This window comes from Pseudopipra pipra, chromosome 6, assembly GCF_036250125.1.
Source record: "Pseudopipra pipra isolate bDixPip1 chromosome 6, bDixPip1.hap1, whole genome shotgun sequence".
In the NCBI taxonomy this organism is placed as follows: Eukaryota; Metazoa; Chordata; class Aves; order Passeriformes; family Pipridae; genus Pseudopipra; species Pseudopipra pipra.
Window position 1 is genome coordinate 15792953 of NC_087554.1, and position 18530 is coordinate 15811482.

The following is an 18530-nucleotide window of genomic DNA, read 5'->3' on the forward strand; positions in this document are numbered from 1 at the left end:
CTCTGTGGCATTGCTGTGTCTGTGAGCCAGGCTGGGAAACAGATCAGTTAAGCAGGGGCATAACAATATTGTCTAGCCAGCCTCAGATCAGGGAAGTGCTGCTTAGTAGTTTGTTGCCAAGTAGATTGGCAAGGAGTAAGAATTGAAGACTGATGACATTTTGAAGAGCTAAATGAAATTCAGGAGCAATAGTAGAAAAATCTGGCTAAACTCAAAAGAAGAAAAATGCAAAACAGTATCTCAGCTTTAGCTCTCCTTTCTGGAGAGGATGTTATTTCAGGGGGCTCTGTGTGAGATTTCAGCATTGAGGAATGGAAGAAATATTGGAAAAGGAGCTAGGGCTCTTGTTTATGTGTGCTGGGTGGTAGCTGGGAGGAACAGTGGGGAAAGAAGAGTATCTTAGGGCTTCTTGTCCCCATGTTTGGGGACAAGACTAATAGGACGGACTGGGTCTCTTTCTAATTATTCTGTGATTAATTCTGCCAGTGCTTCTGGAATGCCTCACCTCATTTGTTTCGATTAGAAACTTTCAGGAAGCATTCAGTGAGATTTTATGGGATAGAGGGGGAAATAAGCCTCCTAATCAAGCTGTATCCCTGATCAAAATCCAGAAGCAGCTTCCATTTGTCAGGTTTGTTTTCTGCCTTGTGTTTCTGATTGTCATGAACATTTTCACCTAATTCTGCTTCTCAGGATGGGGAAGTGCATATAAATGAGTTGAAAAGCGGGAATGCAGAAGTGTTCTGGAACCCGACCAGTGAAGTACGAAGGCAGAGGCTGAAGCGTCACATTGTGCTATTTGAGGAGCAGACGGACTTTGAGTCAGAGAGGTAGGGAGCTCCTGGAATGTCTCGCTGCCTCTTCCCCGCCGGGGGCAGGGCTCTGATCAGAAGGCTCCCAATTCCTCAGCACAGTCCTGGAAAGGCAGTGACCTGCTTTGTCTGCACATATTACCCAGCCATTTACCTATTTTTTTCCAGGCTATTAGCTCTGGAGTATTTTCACGAGGTATAGCTCTGAAATAACCAGGGACCTGGGCTGACAAATTATGGAGGCTACATTTTATCTGCTTGAAATAACAACTCTGCTTGGACTCCAAAGACCATGAACAAAGTCTCTGTAACTGCTGGAACACTTTATGGAAGGGCAAGGTGTCAACCCGCGGTTGGATATCTTGTTACAAAGGGTTGTTTCAGCCGCAGGATCTTAAATTGTGGAAAGTCCTGGCATCAAGAGAAGCAGTAGTTTGAACCACATAACAGGTTTTTATGAAAGAATACAATTAAATGTATGTTTAACCCTGCTTCATAATCTCAGCTGAGATCTCCAATGAAGTCTGCACCAGGTTTTTTTAGTGATCTAGGTTACCTAAAAATGTAGTCCTGGCAAACAACTTAGAAAATTGAAGGAATGACTAATACGTCACCAAACCAGTTGCTGGGCAAGAACATTATTTGTTGAGCAACGTTATGTGGTGCTGGCTTCAAACCAGCTAGTTCTGCCACTTCTCCGGTTTGGTCAGCCAGCACCAGGCAACATGCCAAGCCAGCACATGCAGTTTGCTGCCTGGCTCTGCATTACATGCCCACCTCTCTGTGGGCATCTGATTTTGGTGTTGCATCACATCACAGTAAGAAGATTCCCCTTTTCATAGGTAAAGAAAGGGATTGCATGAAAATAAAAACATATGAACATATAGTTTGTTTTGGATAACAGTGGACGTTACGGGCAATAAAGTCTGTATTTGTAACTCACAGTTGTGCAATTGCCATTTCAGAGCAGACTGCAGTACATTTCTCTATTAATCTTCAGAAGAAGATTTTTTTAAAGGAGACAAGAAATCTCAGTCTTGTGGACAAAGAATCTCCAGTTCTCTGTTTACCAGGTTATGGCCAGAGCTGACCCTCTTTGCTACATCAGAGATTAACAATGATACATGCATCCAAGGGAAAGAGGCAAAAGGGAAAATAGAGACCCCTAACAGACCCCACTGAGCTCCTTATGCTGACATTTGTATGAATAAATTACCATCTAATCCACCTGAAATCAACTGAAAATCACCTATTTTCACAAATGTGGGAGAGCCTCTGAATCTCATACCACTATGCAGCTCACCGTGGAGGGTCTCTTTGCCTGACACATGCAGCTCTTGATGGAGTAATTTGCCCTTGTCAAACAGTTTTGTGCATGTCCCTCTGAGGTTCTTAGAATTAGAGGACTTTACACCACTGCATTCCTTAGGACGGACTTTACACCACCTCAGTATTTTCTCAGGCCATTATTTCCACTCCTCCCCCACCCTCATCACTGACTTTGAATTGAATTTCCTTCCTTTGTTTCTGAGAGAAAATATTTATATACAGAAAAATGGGAGTGACTTATTAAAAAGGAAAGGAAAGTGTTCCTCTGCCTTCAGTAATTATCTAAGAGGCCGCATTTTTGGAAGTGTGTTAATGTATGCTGATAGAAATATAATGAAATCATCAATATCCCTTTTAAATTAAGAGCTTCACAGCAAGCTCCAAATTAAATGCAGTAATGTATTCATCTTCTAAATGGAAGACGAGTGTTTTGTGGAGCTGGGAATACTGGAACAGCCTGGATCTCCTGTGCATAGTCTAACCACTTGGTAATGTGTTGGGAGGGCTAGCTGCTAGTCTCAGAAGTATTTCCAGTCTGAAATGAAGATTAAAGTGCTTTGGTTAGAGGAACTGTGTAGAGGCCTATCACAGCTTGGCTATAGTAAAAAAAAAAAAAAATAATAATGATTTTTCTCTCGTAAAAGGCAGATCCTCTCCCCAGGGCAGAGGCTCAGTGAGACATCATATGATGGATCACGTATCCTTTGGCAGCTGAAAACAAGTGTGGGTGAAAGCCTGTGCTCGTGCTCGCAGTTCATGAGCACAAGGACCTGTCCGTTGCTTGCAGATTGAATCAGCTGCCTGCAGACCTGGTAGCTAATTCTATATAGGAGTACAATATGCAAGATATGCACACAAATTCGTTTTCCAGTGCTCTTAAACTTTAAACATAAAGCCTTTGTTTGGGGCATAGACATTAACACAAAGGCTTCTAAACTGAAATGCCTGAAAGGGCAAGGAAGAGAACAGATTCTCCATCAGTGACCTCTAAAGAGGCCTCTGATCTCAGTGAATTGAGCATAACGATCCTATAACTCGCACAGACAACACTGAAGAATTTAATGAATATTGTAGGTGATGTTATGTAAGGGAAAGTCCCCTGTACTTCAGCAGGTCATTCAGTGTTGCCATTCTTTAATTTACAAGCCAAAACTGAGGCAGAACAATCCTGTTACAATAGACCAGACAAGTGTCTGCTCTGAAGTTCCAGCTGGCAAAATGCATCATAGGTTTTGAGGTGGTTTAACTTGCTTCCCTGTTTATTTTTAGGCTTTGGCAGCACGTTACCAGTGCAATAAACAAAGGCGACCAACACAAGGCAACACAGGAAAAATTTGTGCTGGAGGAGGAGCAGAGGAATGCTGCCCGGGAGCGGAGGGAAAATGGCACAGAGTGGAAGCCACTGCTCTTCCAGCACGATGCCACAACTAACGAATGGCGCTACAAATACGAGGAGTGAGTGCTGGGGTTGGGGGTTATGAGCAGACCTCACTGCTTGAGTCCCCAGGGATGCAAGCAAGGTTACAGACCTGTAATTGGAGTCCTGCCATTTCCCAAACTATGTCCAGAGCTTGCCCTTTCTGAGCTCCATGTCATCATTATAATACATGTTTCTGATGCTAATTGGGAATATCTGGAAATGGGGGCTCAGCAAAGGAAAATCCACTATGCCATTGGTGCGAATCCCTATTGCTGCAATCAAGTGTGGAGTCGTTTAGCAGAGATTTTCTGCACTGTGTGAGCAGAGTTAAAAACTGTGCTCTCCTCCCCTGCCAAGAAGGTTGAAGCCTCTGGAGACTGAACCCCCTCATTCATGGCAAGGAACTGTGAATGTGGAGGAAAGCATCTGCTACTCCTGTCACTGTATCTGGAAACTCCGGTTACTGTCAGGGATGATTGCCTGCCCTGAGGCATGTGGAATTAGTGTATTGGTCTTAACACACCTGGTGTGGGATTCTTGCTTTTCTGATGGTATTTTTTTCATTTGGTCTCAAAAGTCTAAGGCCTTGGGATCCTTTGAACGACATTGCCCAATTTGAGAAGGATGGAATACTTCAGACAATGGAAAGACACTTATCTACAAGGATGTCAAACCACAAAACAACATGCATAAACAATCAAATTACACGGCACAAGGTAAAAAGCCTGTTTTGGGGAATATAGTATTCTTTAGGATTGCTTAAATACACAGCCCTCTTCTACGGCATTTTCATGTAAGCACAGCATAGGCTGAAAGGTTTGTTTTGGATAAATACAGCTTATGACTGTAGACCTGCAACATCATACCATCATTAACTCCAAATAATTATAATCATTGGTTGACATATTCTATCCATTTTGGCATTTTTCTTCCACCTAATCTTAGTGAAAATGACCCTTTAGTGGGTTTTGCACGTGACTGAGCTGAACTTCACAGTTCAGCGGTTCCATAGCAGAAAACTTCACATAGGTTTTGGAGTGCAGAATTGAGATCCTGCAACTTCAATTTCAGTCTTTGCCATCAGCCTTCATCACTTACTTTCTCTCAGACAAGACAAGAAACCTCTCTCCATCCTTTCCCTTAAACAGAGATGATACTTTCTTATCTCACCACTTTCATCTTTAGAGTGATATATGTCATTGATAACACACTTCTTAAACGCTGAACTGCTGAACTAGCTAAATATAACCCATATCACACTGAAAAACTTGTATCTTACTATGTATGTAGACTTTTCTTTTATAATACCTGAATCTGAATGTCTCTGAAGCATTGGGAAGTTGAGGTTTATAACTGCTTTTCAGACCCTCTGGTGAGAAGTTTGAATCAATGTGTTTGGTTTACCCATCTAAGAGGTAGGGAGAAACTTTCTGAAGCGCATGAAGAAATTAGGCATAAAATTTCTGTGATATTTAAATCCTTCATGCACCTTCTGAAAAATCTTCCCTGGGAAATTTGATTCTAATTTTTTCTTCTTTTCATCTTTTCTCTTATGTATGTAGTTGAGTGGGTACACAAGTCAGCAAAGGAACTATAAGATTCACCACCAGTATGTGTCAGTTAAAGCTACAAGAATATTTGGATAGGTGTCTTAAGGATGTTGTCATTTGAGGAAATGCTTGTCTACAGGGCATGTGTGTAATATCCTTAAGTAGCTGTCAGGAGTCCAACTACCAGGAGTTGCTGAGAAAGCAGTCAGACTTCCTAATCTCACACGTATTTCCCAGCACCCCGAATTATTTTGTTTAAAGCAGACACCCGAGTTTCCAATTTGACATCAACTGAGACTCTTGTAATCCCTGTTTAATCCAGAGGTCTGCCAAGGACTGCAGGCGCCGCAAAACCAGTGATCAGCCGTCCAACCACAGCCAGAATACAGAGAGCAGCTGTTCAACACCAGAGTCAGTGCAGGAGCTCTCAGATGATGATGGCAAGTATTTGTGTATCACTGGGTCAGGCTTTAATGTTCTTCCCTTTGTACCTTATTCCTTGAGCCAGCCCTGGGACATTTCCCAGCCCAGTTAATACCATGGGCCAACAGCCCACAGGCAAACACACAGAATGTTCTGCATTTCTGTTCTCTGTATGTATTGCCTCTCTGCCTTACACTATCCATGCCAACAAGGGCTTCCCACTCCTGGCACAAACATGTTGAAAAAATACACTGACATTCCAGTCAACAGATAGGAAACAGCCCTTGTCATTCTCTTTTCTCTGCTTTTGTTAGAGGTGACCTTGAACGTTTCAGAGATAGCGGCAGGTGCGAGCACTCCGTTCTCCTCCCCTCAGCTGGGGAGCATGCTGCCAAAATTGCCTGAGAGCTGACTGAGAAAGGGCTCTAAGCCAGTGTCACAGGACCCGTTCCAGTGGCCTGAGTCTTCAGGGTGGAAGATTCTGTTCCCTGTCTCCTTCTCCCTGTGTTTCTTCCTGAAAGCATCCCCCTGGCTGTGACAATTAGATCACAGCCAGCCGCTTGCTGGGTGAATCTGTGTTGTGTTTCATCACTACCACTAGAATGGTGATGCAAAACATAATTCTCCTTCAATACTTTGCCACAGGGTTTGAAAGCCTGTGTGCTCAGTGTGGGAAAGAAATGAATCACCTGAAGGAAATTCACTCAGCCGTCTTATCTCTACAGAGAGCCCAACAAGACATACACAGGTAACTATTTGCTGTCATCAAATCAATTATTTTAATGGGCTGAAAATAACCTGTGGCGTTTAACTCCTCACTGTGGCCTTTGGAGGGTCTCTATCAGCTGCTGGAGTGCATTTAACAGTTGTTTCTATAAGTAACCAATTAACACACAAAGACAAACCCATTCCCTGCTTGAAACAGTGAGGAAATCCCTTCCTTTTAAGAGTCTTTACGGCCAAAACTCTTCACCTCAGCATGTTTCACACCTCATGGCATTCCAGACTGCAAAACAACTGCAGAAGTTGGGAGGGGCTGGGCCATGTCCTGGCTACAAATAAATCTCTGCTAGCCAAAAAGGTGTGAGGTCTCCCTTCTTGTAGAGCATGTTTCTGATTTCCGTGGTTTTCTGTAGAGATGCAGGCGTGTGGTCTGAAAAACTGGACTCCATGGTGAAAAGCACTAACTTCCCACATTTTGTTTAAATGGCTAATTGGTGTCTGAGGGAAGTAGTGACCACACCTGCTGCTGACAAGCAGCTTTGCCCTGCAGACACCTGTAGCTGGGACAGGGGAGTTATTAACTGCTACATCTGCTCCAGGGAGCCCTGCTGGTTCCCCACTTTGTATTATCCAGCTCTCCTGAGGCTTCGCTGTGGTGGGATCACACATGAGGCCCACCATTTCTAGATGCCAGAGCCATTGGTGACATGGCTTTGGCTTCTCTAGCTCTTGGGGGTGTCCAAGGCAGGCTCTTGTATTTGGGAAGTATAGGGCATAGGATTATGAGTGCTGAATAAAGTGATTTCTTGGGTTTTGTGCCCTTACACCTTCCAGTGCCAATCAGCATGCTCTGCCTGATCCAGCTCCAGACGGAAGTACTAATCTCTCTGTTAAAAGAAATAGGGAGCTAGAGTCTGTGGGGGCACAGTGCTGTACCTGTGAAGGTGTCTCCCTCCTTATGTGGAAGTTCTGGGCATGTGCACACGTGTGAATGCACACCTCCCTCCAACCCACAAATAATCGTACTGCTTTCTTTTCCAGAAACCTCAGTGCTCTGAACAAAAAGTCCTTCCACAGGAAGGCCTCTTCTGAAAGCTTCCTCCTGGACTCTCGCTGTTGGTTTCTCCTCTGCATCTTTCTTACGTGTCAACTATTCATTAATTATGTCTTCAAATAAAATCACTACGTTTGGCAGCAATAATGATTACTGGCTGCAGGAGGGGGCCACTCGCGCAAGGAGCCCAGAGAGGCACCAAAGCACTTTAGAACCAACGCGGCAGAGGTGGAAGAAAGTGGAAAAACGAGGTTAAAAAGGGACCTAGGAACCTGCAAAACTTTGTTCCTGCAGATTTTGTCATTTTTGCCTTTTACATGTACATCTTCAAGGACCTCTTAACCTGTACGGGCCTTAATGCTGAAGCCAAATGTAGCTTTAATTGTGCAATTTGTTTTCTATGTCTTGTCATTTTCTGATGCAATTAATAATTACCCAGCAGTATTGGTAACCCCAAAATGGTAAACACCCCAGTGTTTTGGAAAGGTCACACCGGCCTGGGTCATAGCTCCAGGAGTGAGGGAGTGCAGTTGGGGAGCTGTAAAGAATTGATGTCCATGGTGCCTGTCCGGCTGCCTTTAATTAATTATGGGAGGGAGCACACTTGGTCCAAAAATCCACCCCCGGGATATTAAGTCATGATCTGTTTTGTCACACACAGAATGAGACCTCAGGATGTGTTTTATTTTCCATTCCACAGGAACTGTAAATATGCACAATTTCCTAGAGCCATTCCTCTTTAGGAAATGGGAAGTAGTCAGTGAAAGCTCCTTGTTTGTTTGCGGAGCTGACTGGTGTACTGGATCTGGCCCATCGAGTGTAATGTCAGATATGCCTGTTTGTAAAATCTGGTCACTTACTATTATTGTTATTATTTGCTATATGGCTGTTTTATAATATCACACACTAGCATTGTAGAGAGAAATCCACTGCCCCAGCATAGGTGAGAAGGATGGGAGAGATATAGGCGTATGTGTGTTCGGTCTTAGGCACATTTTTCGTCAAAGGTCAGGAAAGAGAGAGGGTTTTGCCACTGCATTGTTCAACTCTGTTAATAGTCTTCCTATTTTACACCATTTTTTAAAGATTTGCAATATTTTCTGTAGACTGCGGACAATACTAAGCCTTTCTTTTCTGGCCTGAAGTAGTTCCAAGTGGTAAGTACTGCTATATATACAGCCTTAAAATACTTAGTGGTGGTGCCAGTCTGGGCTATCTTTCAATGTAAATGTTTCCAAATTTTTAAGTACATTCCTCGTCATACTCCCCAGTTAGGGGACACCTGTTTGTGCTTGATATGTTGAAATAAAACTACACACAACTTTCACTGACGGTCTATCTGACAAATTATTTTTGGCTTTGTATTTGATAGTGTTTTACAAGTAAATCACTTTTTAGAGGAAAGTCTACAGGAAAAGGCCTCCAAGAATCTCAGACACAGGCCATAAGTTAGAACAGCAATAGCATTTTGATACCCCTCTGGCTGAAATTGTTTGTGTCTTCTAGTTGTAGCAACTTCCTCAGAAAGAAAAGTGGTTGCCCTTGGTTTTCACTGTTGTACATGTAAATGTACAAACTTGTCTTGGATTTAGAAAACCTTTGTATTAAGGAGGTGACTTGATGACAGCAAATAGATACTTCCAGGAAGAGAACCACAGCTCTCTGACATGGACAGGATGAGAGCTGGCATCTGGAAGCCGTCAGGGAACTGATCACAAATAATAAAGGGTGAGTGACTCTTGTTAGCAAAAGTCTCCAGAAAACCAAAGGATTCTTGATCCTTGAGGAATCATACTTCAAGAATGTCAACATTATTGATTCAGATTGGGTGTCTTTTTGAAGGACATCATCCTAGTCACCCTTTCTGAGGAAGTCCGACCTGTGCCACAGATAAAACTTGATGAGATGGGGTCCCCCCACCTCTGGCTGTCAGGCTATGCAAAGTCCTGTATGCACCTTGAAAGTGTTCACTGTGCAAACACATCTGCTAATATCCTTTGAATGCTTCAGCAAGTCAGCACATCTCTGGCCTGTCAGCACAGCTTTCCTCATCACACACATCCTGCTTTGGAATTATTTGAGTTAAAGATAGGAGCCTCTCTGCTTCTGTAGGGCTATTTACATCTCTTGGATACAACTGTGTGTGGGTTTGAGAAATGCTTATTAATACAACAACAGGGGAAAGAAAACAGCCCATGCCCACCTGAACCAAAGAGAAGCAGTGCTGAGAGGAAGCATCCGGTAGGTGTAAATGCAAATGCTTGAAATTGTTTGGATCATTTCCATTTTACCAAGCTACGCATCCACAGGAATTTCACTGGGACTTGTTACTGCAGTTAAGTAAAACACTTGCCACAAAAGGAGCAATTCAGTGAAAGAAATTATCAACTTACATAAACTAATTATGCATGAGCAGAGTAGGAGTTTCCAACATTTACTGCTGCTGCCACAGGGTATTAAAAATAATCCAAAAAGGAACAGTCTATAAATCCTTGTGCCATTAATTTTAATCCAATTTCAACATCTTGAGGTGACTCTTCATACCGGATACATGCACATGGAAGATAAAGAGTATTCTTGAGGAAAATCACGTTCAGAAATGTTATTTCTCTGGGAGGAATATCTGCTGGGGGAAAAGCTGAGAACCAGTTCAGGGCGTTAGAAAACCCAGTTTGTGCGTCGTTGGGAAAATTCCCCGTCCATCCTTCGGCCCTCCTTTTCGTGATCAGTGAGCAGCCCGTCAGCGCGCGAGCTTTTTTGGGTGGAGGGGCACGGATCGCGCCGTATCCCAGCGTGGATTCTGCCTGCTCTCGATAGGTGCAAAGCGTGTTACCGGGGCGGTCCCAAGGCACGGCCCGGTTTCCCTCGGCTCCGGGGGAGGGGGGGGGGGCACGGCTCCCCTGGGACGGGTCGCTGTCCGGGCGGGGGCGGCCGCCCGCGGGGGCGGATAAAGGGGCAGAGCCGGCGCCTCCCCCCGGCCGTGCCGAGCGGAGGCAGGACGGGCAGTGCCGGGCCGGGAGCCGCGATGGCAGCCGGAGGAGCGGCGGGGCTGCTGCTGGTGAGTGCCGAGAGAGGGGCTCTGGCCGGGCCGCAGGGTGGGAGTCTCTGGCCGCTGTCTGCAGGCAGGGGCTCGCCCTCAACCTGCCCGCCGCGAGTGGGGGCTGGCACCTGTCCGTAGCCAAATCCCTCCTTTTGACGGGAAAAGAGGCTTCCTCCAAGTCCGGAGTGGAGGAGCCTTGCAGGTTGTCCTACCCTCCTCTTCCTCAAGAGACTTTAGTAACTTCCCTGAACTTTTTGTTTGTGTTGCTTGAAACTTCGGGGATCCTGATTATGTGGGTCTCCTAAACCTGAAAAGGATAAGGAAGGGCAGCTGCTGTGAACCCAGCCCCGGGTTGCGGGGAACCCTCTGAAGGGAGTAAGGACTAGTGACGCGTTCTCCGAGTCTCTCCCTAAGGCAATTGCTGCCGCCTTCTCTCCTCGGAAAAAAAGAAAATTACAAGTCAGGAGTGAGCTTTTTAATTGTCCTTGGTGAAACTGTGCAACTGGAAGTTTCCTGAACTACGCGATTACAGGAAAGACTTTCAGTCTCCCAGGGAGAGAGTTGAAAGAGCGCAGCTGCGGGAGCTGAACTCTTGATTTCAGCTTGGAAATTGCCCGCTGATGGCAATTAGCGGCGAGGAGCTCCGCGGCTGTCCCTTCCTCTCCCCCTGCATCTGTTCTAGGACCTTCTCTCTCTTACGGTTTACAAGTGAGGGATGTACTTCGGTGTCTCGAAACCGAGCTCCGCGCTCGCCTACCTGCGAGGCACTCAGGGCGTGTGCCCCGCGGGCCTGTTCCTCTTAAAAAAGATTAATAATAACAAACATATGTAAAAATATATGTGTGTGTGTAAACATTCCCAATGCTCCTGTGGCTACAGTAAGTTATTTTTGTTAATGACTCAACTTGCCTTCTGCTTACGATTACAGTGAGAAATGCTGGATGAGGTCTCTGGGGCGTATCCTCCATTTTGCGGGGGTGGGGGGGGGGTGTGGAAGACTAACACTGATCCCCATGAATTAAAAAGATGGGAGGAGGGAGAAACGAATGCCTTGCATGTGGCAGAAACTCAGGCCTCTGAAGTTCCATTGCAGTGAACTAGTGGAAAGAGAACAGAATTTTAAATGGAGTCAGGGATCTGCGGCAATAGTTGTCTAAAACCCATCAGCTGCTGCACGGTGGTGCTTTAACCCCAACTTTGTGATTGCAATTACTGCTGTGAGCAGCACTTAGCAGAAATTAGTTTGGGTTTCCTCTGTGGCTTCCCATAAACTTCTGAATGTATTTCCAAGTCTTTACTGGTTCATCTCCCTGAGATGGTTATCATGTCCTGGGAGGATGATTCACTCAAATGCCTGTTTGTCTTTGCTGTAGGTTATGCTGCTGACAATGCCTGGAACTCGAGCAAAGAACTGTGAAAAGGGAGAGTACTTCCATGAAGGACACTGCTGTGTATCTTGTCCAGCAGGTAAGACTTTGAGAAGCTACAGCTGATAATGGCCACGTTTCTTTCTCATGGAGATGACTGATCACTTTTGTTTTTTACGGTTTCATCTGGTGAAAGTGTAAGCCCATCTGGAGCTGTGATGGCTTCTTGGGGCTGTTAAGGCTGGGCTCCATTTTGAAGCAAGAGTCCCTTGTGTGACAGGTGATGACTGGGAGAGGTGCCTTGGCAGCAAGCCAGGAAGACTCTGCTCATGGTTGAAAATAAAGTGTTCAAAATTGGGTATTGTTTGGTTCGGTTTTTTGTTAACAAATCACTTCAGTTAGCACAAAGAACAAGCCATGAGGAATTGTGGTATTTCTGTGTTTGTAGGTAAATCTTGGATTTGGTTTTGCTCTCCCCTCCTTGCTCAGTGTGTACAGAGTTAAGGAGTTTTGTGTTGAGAAGTACCCTGCCCCTAGAGAGTATCAGAGGGCTATTTAGAGGTAATTCAGAGAAAGGAGAAGAATAGTTCTTACAAGCAGTTCTCTCTGTGCTCATCAGCTCCTTCAGAGATGGTGCTGGCCATATAGCTGACTCTAAGCTGTTGCAGAGAGTCATCCTTGTCCCCTGTGTGTCCCACCAGAGGCCTGGCTGTATGCCTCGTTTGGCACCGCTCCTTGTCTGAGCAGCAAACTGGGAATATGCCTCCTGACTCTCCTGTGCTGGTTCATGTGGCACATGATTCATTTGTGAGGAGGGGTTGGACTCTCCTCAAAATGGGTTTGTGTTGTAACATCCTGTTATAGCCCTTTGTCTGTTTAAAAGATCCCTTGAGACTGCTGCCGCCGGTTCTCTTCTTCCACAGGTACTTTTGCTGCTGAGCACTGCAGTGTTCCACATTTGAGAGGAAAATGTCACCCTTGCAAGGAAGGAGAGAGTTATACCGCCCATGAGAATGGCTTGGACGAATGCTTGTCATGCAGACAGTGCAAAGATGGTACCGAGCACGATTTTGATGAAGCCTTAACCCTTTCCCCTTTTTAATGTGGAAAATCTAATCCTCATTGAGCATATTGAACTTAGAAAGAAATTGCCTTTATGATATGAGTATAATTTTTGCACAGTTGTAGAGTCACATCTTTTATATTTACTTTGTAATTTTTATGTTTTTTTTTTTAGATCAAGTAGCTGTGAGACCCTGTACCCTGACACACAATACTGAATGCGAGTGCAAACAAGGGTATTTCTGCACGGACAAGAGCTGTGAAATATGTCAGAGACACAATGAAATGTAAGTTTGATAAAGAATATAAGTGACTGTTTTCTTTCTAGGGAATGTTAGACCTGTGGCCCAATCAGTGCCAATAGCTAACACATGTTATCTGGCTGTAAATAATTGCCCTGAAGCCAAGTGGTATTACTCATGCATTTAAATTTTAGGTGTGAAGTTGAGACCTAAAAAGACATGAACTTGGATATTGTTGTGCTTGTTGCTTATGGCTGCAAGCTTGCACTTTTCATGTCTTCAAATTAGTATTTCCCCAGGTACACACTTGAATAAGCTTTCTAGCACCCAGTCAAAAATTTTGGGAAGTAGAACTACCTGTTGAAGGCAACTAACTGTGCATGAATAATGCATCTACTGTGGTTTGGTTTTCGCATTTCCCCCCCCTACTTACAAGCTAACATACTTGAGCTTTATCTGCTCTGCTTCTATTTAATCTTGTAGTACTATCTTGGGTTGTTTAAAGGTGCACTTCTAACAAAGTTATCTGTTTATGCCTCTAAGCTCTGCCTGAAAAAAGTCAGGTCTATACAGAGCTGCATGTTGCTCTGGAAATGTTGATACAACCCTGTGTTGCCATCCACTGCAGGTATCCGGAAGGCAAAGAAATCGACCAGAACTGCAATGCTACTACAGGCCTAGGATGTGACTTACCGGATCAAGGTCTGGTACAGAAATCCCACTGAACTTGGTTTGTTGGGTCTGTGGCTTCAGGCTAATAACACCACAGCAGTCTGTAAAACAGTGGTTTGAACTACTGTAACATATTTAACAGCTTCTGTGTTTTAGTCTGGGAGTTACTTGCTAAAGACAAACTCTCAAAGGCATTGGAGTGACAAACCATCTTAAGTTTCACTGGGTGAAAAGCTACATGTGTTGCCAGGGTTTTCAAAGTTGCAAGGGTGATACTGCTGAAAGTTCTAGATATGTTTCCTATGCCTGAGAAGCTGTGTATGGAATAGCTTTCTCTTCTGCTGGTAGATAGATGGCGTCAGTTCAGTCTTCCTCTGGTCTGGCAGAAGCTATGTTACAGCTCCTCAAGCTTGCTGTCATCTTTTGCATACTTGTTTCCCCTTTTAAGTGTCTGTCTGGAAGACCTTGTAGAAGTTGTGTTGTGGGTCTATGCAGAATCCCCTGCTGCCTTTGGGGTAATGATGTGCAGTGCAAACAAGTACTTGCACATTCAGGTCAGCTGAAATTCCCCAGTGCCTCTTCCAGGACAAGCTAGCAGGGTTGTTGTATTAGTGCTGGGCTTAGGCTGTTTTTCTAGGACAGCAAGGAATATCTTTTTTGGGGGCTGCTTCAGTACTAATTTTATTTCTTTCTCCTTCACAGGAAGCACAGCTCTTTCTTGGGTTATTCTTCCAATCATTTTGGTGGTTGTTATGGTTTTGCTGTTCTTGGTATTTAAAAAGTTGAAGTGTGATAAAGGTAACTACTTGATTCTTATCCATAAAATTTGCTTTCCAGAATTAGGTAAAGCATGCACTAGGGCTATCTCTGGGGTTTGTGTTACTTTTATAGGGGACCTTTTTAAGCTCTAGTTCACTTAGCACGTGATTGAAGAAGAGTAGTTTTGTTAAGTAAATAAAATGCATAAACCTTAACTGAGCATCCTTATTTTGCTGACAGATGCCTTTACTTCAAAGCAAGATTATAATTAGGTCCTTAAAATGGACTTTTCCTATCTACTTGCCTTGTATTGGCAAAGACAAAAACCTGTGTCAGCTCAGATGCATGGTGCAGAAAGTAGCAACTACTTAGTTCATTAACTACTTTTGTTCTCTGCATTTGGATGTGGAGATTTTTCTACAAATTGTTGCCCTTTCATCATTTCAGCCTCTTAATGAAGGTGAACGTTAGGTTGATAAGTCCTGTGTGAATTTATTCTTTTAGTGAAATTGAGCTGTTTTCCTTGGAAATTTCTCTTTCCACTACTGTGTATTAAGCTGGTTTTGCATAGTGTAGTTAGAATAATGTTAAAAATTGGTCTGAATTTTGAATGCTAACTTTGTTCAAATCATGCTTTACCAATTGTATTGCAGTAAAAACAATTTCTATCTTTTCTGTATTGCAATAGCCCACAAAAATGCTGCGTAAGCTGGACGGGGGGAGCGTGCAAGAGTGACTTAAACTGCATCTTGTTGTCTGCATTTTACTAAGTGGGACTCTTCTCTCTATGAAGGCACAGTGTTTGTGCTGTTGGTGGAAGCTAAGAGTAGTAGTGTCATGAAATGTATGACATTAAGGAAACTTTATGGCTTGTAAAAGTTTTGGTTTGTGTTACAAAAGTTTCTATTGTGTATAAATCTTGCGTGAATTCATCTATGTTTAAGTTGCTGCAATTCTTAAAAGTTTCTTAGACACTTATTTTGTTTTTCAGCTGCTTCAGCTGATAAAGATGTGGAGAAAAGTCTGGTAAGTATGTGATAGATCAAATATTTCATCTCAGTTTTGTGCAGTTTAATTGTGGACTGCTTAATTGTACTTGATGCACTGCCCTCAATGTTTGTCTCACTGTAGACCTCCAGTAGGATGTGTTCCTGTGATGCAAGAAGTTGTGATTCATACAGGGCAGATATTAGCAAGGGCCTGATTAGCTGCATGTGTCTGCTACAGTTGGGCTTTCCAATACTTCCCTTGGAAACACTTCAGAGTCTGTGACCAGGATGTTTTGAAAGTGGAAAAAAATTAGACTAGCTTCAAGCTTTCACTTCAGACTGTCTCCAGATGATATCGTGACCCAATTTAGGTTTTTTGCTCTTTCACATGTGTTCTGCAATCAGTGTCAACTACTGGTTACCTGCATGGTGGTGTTCAAACTTTTATTGCAATTTAACAAAAAAATTTTGTTCATAAGACCTACTACTCTTGGTCCGGTAAAGTGACTGAGCCTTCCTGCCTTTGGGCTCATGTCAAAATCTACAGACCAGAACAGTCTAACTTTTTGGCTCTAAATAGTCCCATAAGATGAGGGATTTGGGGCTCAGAGCATGCCAGTTCCAAAGTGCATCCCTAAAAAGCATGTTCTTATTCTTTACAGAAGTCTGAGGGTGGTAGTGAAAGCCTCATTTTGCCAGAAAGGAAGACACCTACATCTGCAAATAACTCAATGAACCCAGAGGATGAGAACTGTGGTGAGAGCCCAGAGAGCCAAGAACAAATCAATATTAACTTGGAAGTAGAAGACACATCACCAGAGGAAGATAGTGCACTTACTGAGCAGGGCACCATCCTGCATGGGGACTGGAAGCACCGTGTGCTAAGGTGGTTGAGGAGGATTCCTGAGTCTTCATTACAATCAAAATCTGGCCAGAATTCTGCTTTTCATCAGAATAACCTATCTAATGTATCAAGTATTAGAACACCAGCAAATTGTGTGGTAAGTGTGTGTATGTGAAATTATCATGATTTCTCTAATACATGTGTAATTTCAGTTCCATTTTTAACTATTTCTTGAGTTTTCAGGCAGAATGATAGAGGAGACTTTGCATTAAAGATGTAATAGAAAGTATGGAAAGTGATATCTTGGGAAAGCAAACTTCAATCCCTTACATTTAATTTACTCTGCCTCTTTCATCTCCCTGTCAAAATGTACATAGAAGCTGCTCTGTAGCAAAAGCAGCAAATGTGTTGCCTTGTTGCTTCACTTCAGAGCTGTTTCATCATGCAATTTTCTTTACTCAAATACTTTCAGCTGTGCTGTGAAACGTTGTTTCCCTTCCCAATGGTGAGTGTGCTCTAGCAAGCTGTCAAGTAGGTCAAGAATAATTGTAAGTGAACCACCCTGATATGTTGGAGTCATGGTCCAACTTTGTATTACAGGTACGAGAACCAGAGCATCGAATAATTGTTAAAGATCTCTCTCAAAAAGGTAAGTGTTCCATAAATTGACAGTACTTGGAATTTGGTTTTGTTTCCTGTTGACTAGTCTACTTAAAGAATAGTGTAGGGAGGCTAATGAATACTGCTTAGAGTTATAAGGCTTTTAGTAAATTGTAAAATATGCTGAAACAGGATTATTGCTACACTTGAGAGAAGTTGTAATCCCTGTGGTGAATTGTTCTACTTTTAAAGCATGACTTTTCTGCACAGGGAGCCGTGATTTTAAGAATAAGAATGGTACAATTTTTTTTTAACAAATATTTTAAAACAAGGCTGCACTGCAGCAGTGTACTCTACTTTAGTGAGTGGGGGTGTAGGTCAGAGCAGGAAATCTTTCTGTCAAACGTCCACTAACATGGAAGACTCCATCAAATCCCCATACATCTACCTGTACCCAGCAAATTGTGCTGGATGTCCAAGAGATGGGTTTTTCTCATGATGGCCTTGGGGTGGCAAACCTATGGTTAAAGCCTACTGTTGAGTAGCCCTGTTAAGCTAAAGTGCCAAGCAGTGAAGCATTCCTCAAAACCGCCTTTGCTGAATGGTGTCTTAGGAGACTTCTTTTAAGATATATAGATCAACAGACCTTCAGCTGTCTTTACAATCTCTTAGTAAGGAAACCTGGTGCTCCTTAGGTGCCAAACCTGGCCTTGCTGCTGCTGTTCAGTCTGTGCAGGCGTTGGCTGAAAATTAAAGGGAAAGCACATACATTAGCTATGAAAAAGAGAATCTGTGTCTTAAAACCCAAGCTGATGTGTGTTGTTTTTTCTTTCAGAACGAAGAGTTTGCTTTGAGGCCTTTATAAAGGAAGTACCACCAAAAAACTGGAGGCAGCTTATGAGAACTCATCTGCATGACAATGATATTGATAAAATTATTTATAACTTTGATAATGATATAGAAGAACAATCCTATCAGATGCTTCTCATCTGGAGAAACACACTGGGAGAAAAACAGTGCATTATTAAGTTACTGAGTGAGTTGAAGCATATAGATAGGAAGGCTTATGATAATGTAGTGAACACTTTAAAAAGTAATAACATTATAAGTAAAGCGGAAGCTACAGATAAATGTTTATGAGGAACTTGAGAAATGCTCTTGTGTACATACATGTGTCTACAAACTTCTGTTAAATGAGGACATCAACAAGCTCCAGTAAAAGTGATGGCATGGACTTGATATCCTCCTCACCCCATGTGGAGAGCTGGGAGGGATTTAGCACTGTCGGTGTTTACACGGACTCCGGTTGTGATATTCACTAAGGTCTTTTGAGTTGTACAATATTGAACTCAGGCGCCGGATGCCTGCTTGGGAGCGAGGGGCTCTCGCTTCCCTTTGTGTGGGGCAGTGCCGTGCTGTCCTAGCCAGTCTGGCGGGAACAAAGAGGCTGCTGCTGCTTTTGAGAGTATGTGTGCTTTGGTTTCTTCGTACAGTTTTGTTTTGTATCGGTCTGCTTAGCACCGTTGTGTTCGAAGCACGGCAATAAAAGCTTGGTTGAGAGAGAAGCAGGGGTTGACTCTTGGACTTCTTTCGGGTGGTGGAGTCGCCGTCCCTGGAGGTATTTAAGGAAAGCCTCATTGCCGT

The 18530-nt window shown here is 43.4% G+C and overlaps 2 protein-coding genes across 6 annotated transcripts in view; both read left to right on the plus strand.

Moving 5' to 3' along the window:
- The window catches only part of OSBPL5 (oxysterol binding protein like 5), a 176814-nt gene extending 168176 nt beyond the window's left edge, over positions 1–8638 (plus strand). For all 5 annotated transcript variants that reach the window (XM_064657521.1, XM_064657525.1, XM_064657523.1 and 2 more), the window contains 6 exons: positions 694–830; positions 3411–3596; positions 4139–4277; positions 5434–5551; positions 6180–6282; positions 7299–8638. In XM_064657521.1, coding sequence (XP_064513591.1) covers positions 694–830; positions 3411–3596; positions 4139–4277; positions 5434–5551; positions 6180–6282; positions 7299–7434 — 819 coding nt within the window. In that variant the 3' untranslated portion in view covers positions 7435–8638. The remainder of the gene's footprint in view (positions 1–693; positions 831–3410; positions 3597–4138; positions 4278–5433; positions 5552–6179; positions 6283–7298) is intronic.
- Positions 8639–10263: 1625 nt separating this feature from the next.
- On the plus strand, positions 10264–18451 carry LOC135415600 (tumor necrosis factor receptor superfamily member 1A-like). Its single transcript, XM_064657533.1, has 10 exons — positions 10264–10369; positions 11725–11818; positions 12642–12773; positions 12956–13067; positions 13651–13724; positions 14397–14492; positions 15445–15479; positions 16105–16443; positions 16887–16935; positions 17722–18451. The coding sequence occupies exons 1-10, from the start codon at positions 10337–10339 to the stop codon at positions 18024–18026; spliced, it is 1269 nt and encodes a 422-aa protein (XP_064513603.1). The 5' UTR covers positions 10264–10336; the 3' UTR covers positions 18027–18451.
- Positions 18452–18530: the final 79 nt, after the last annotated feature.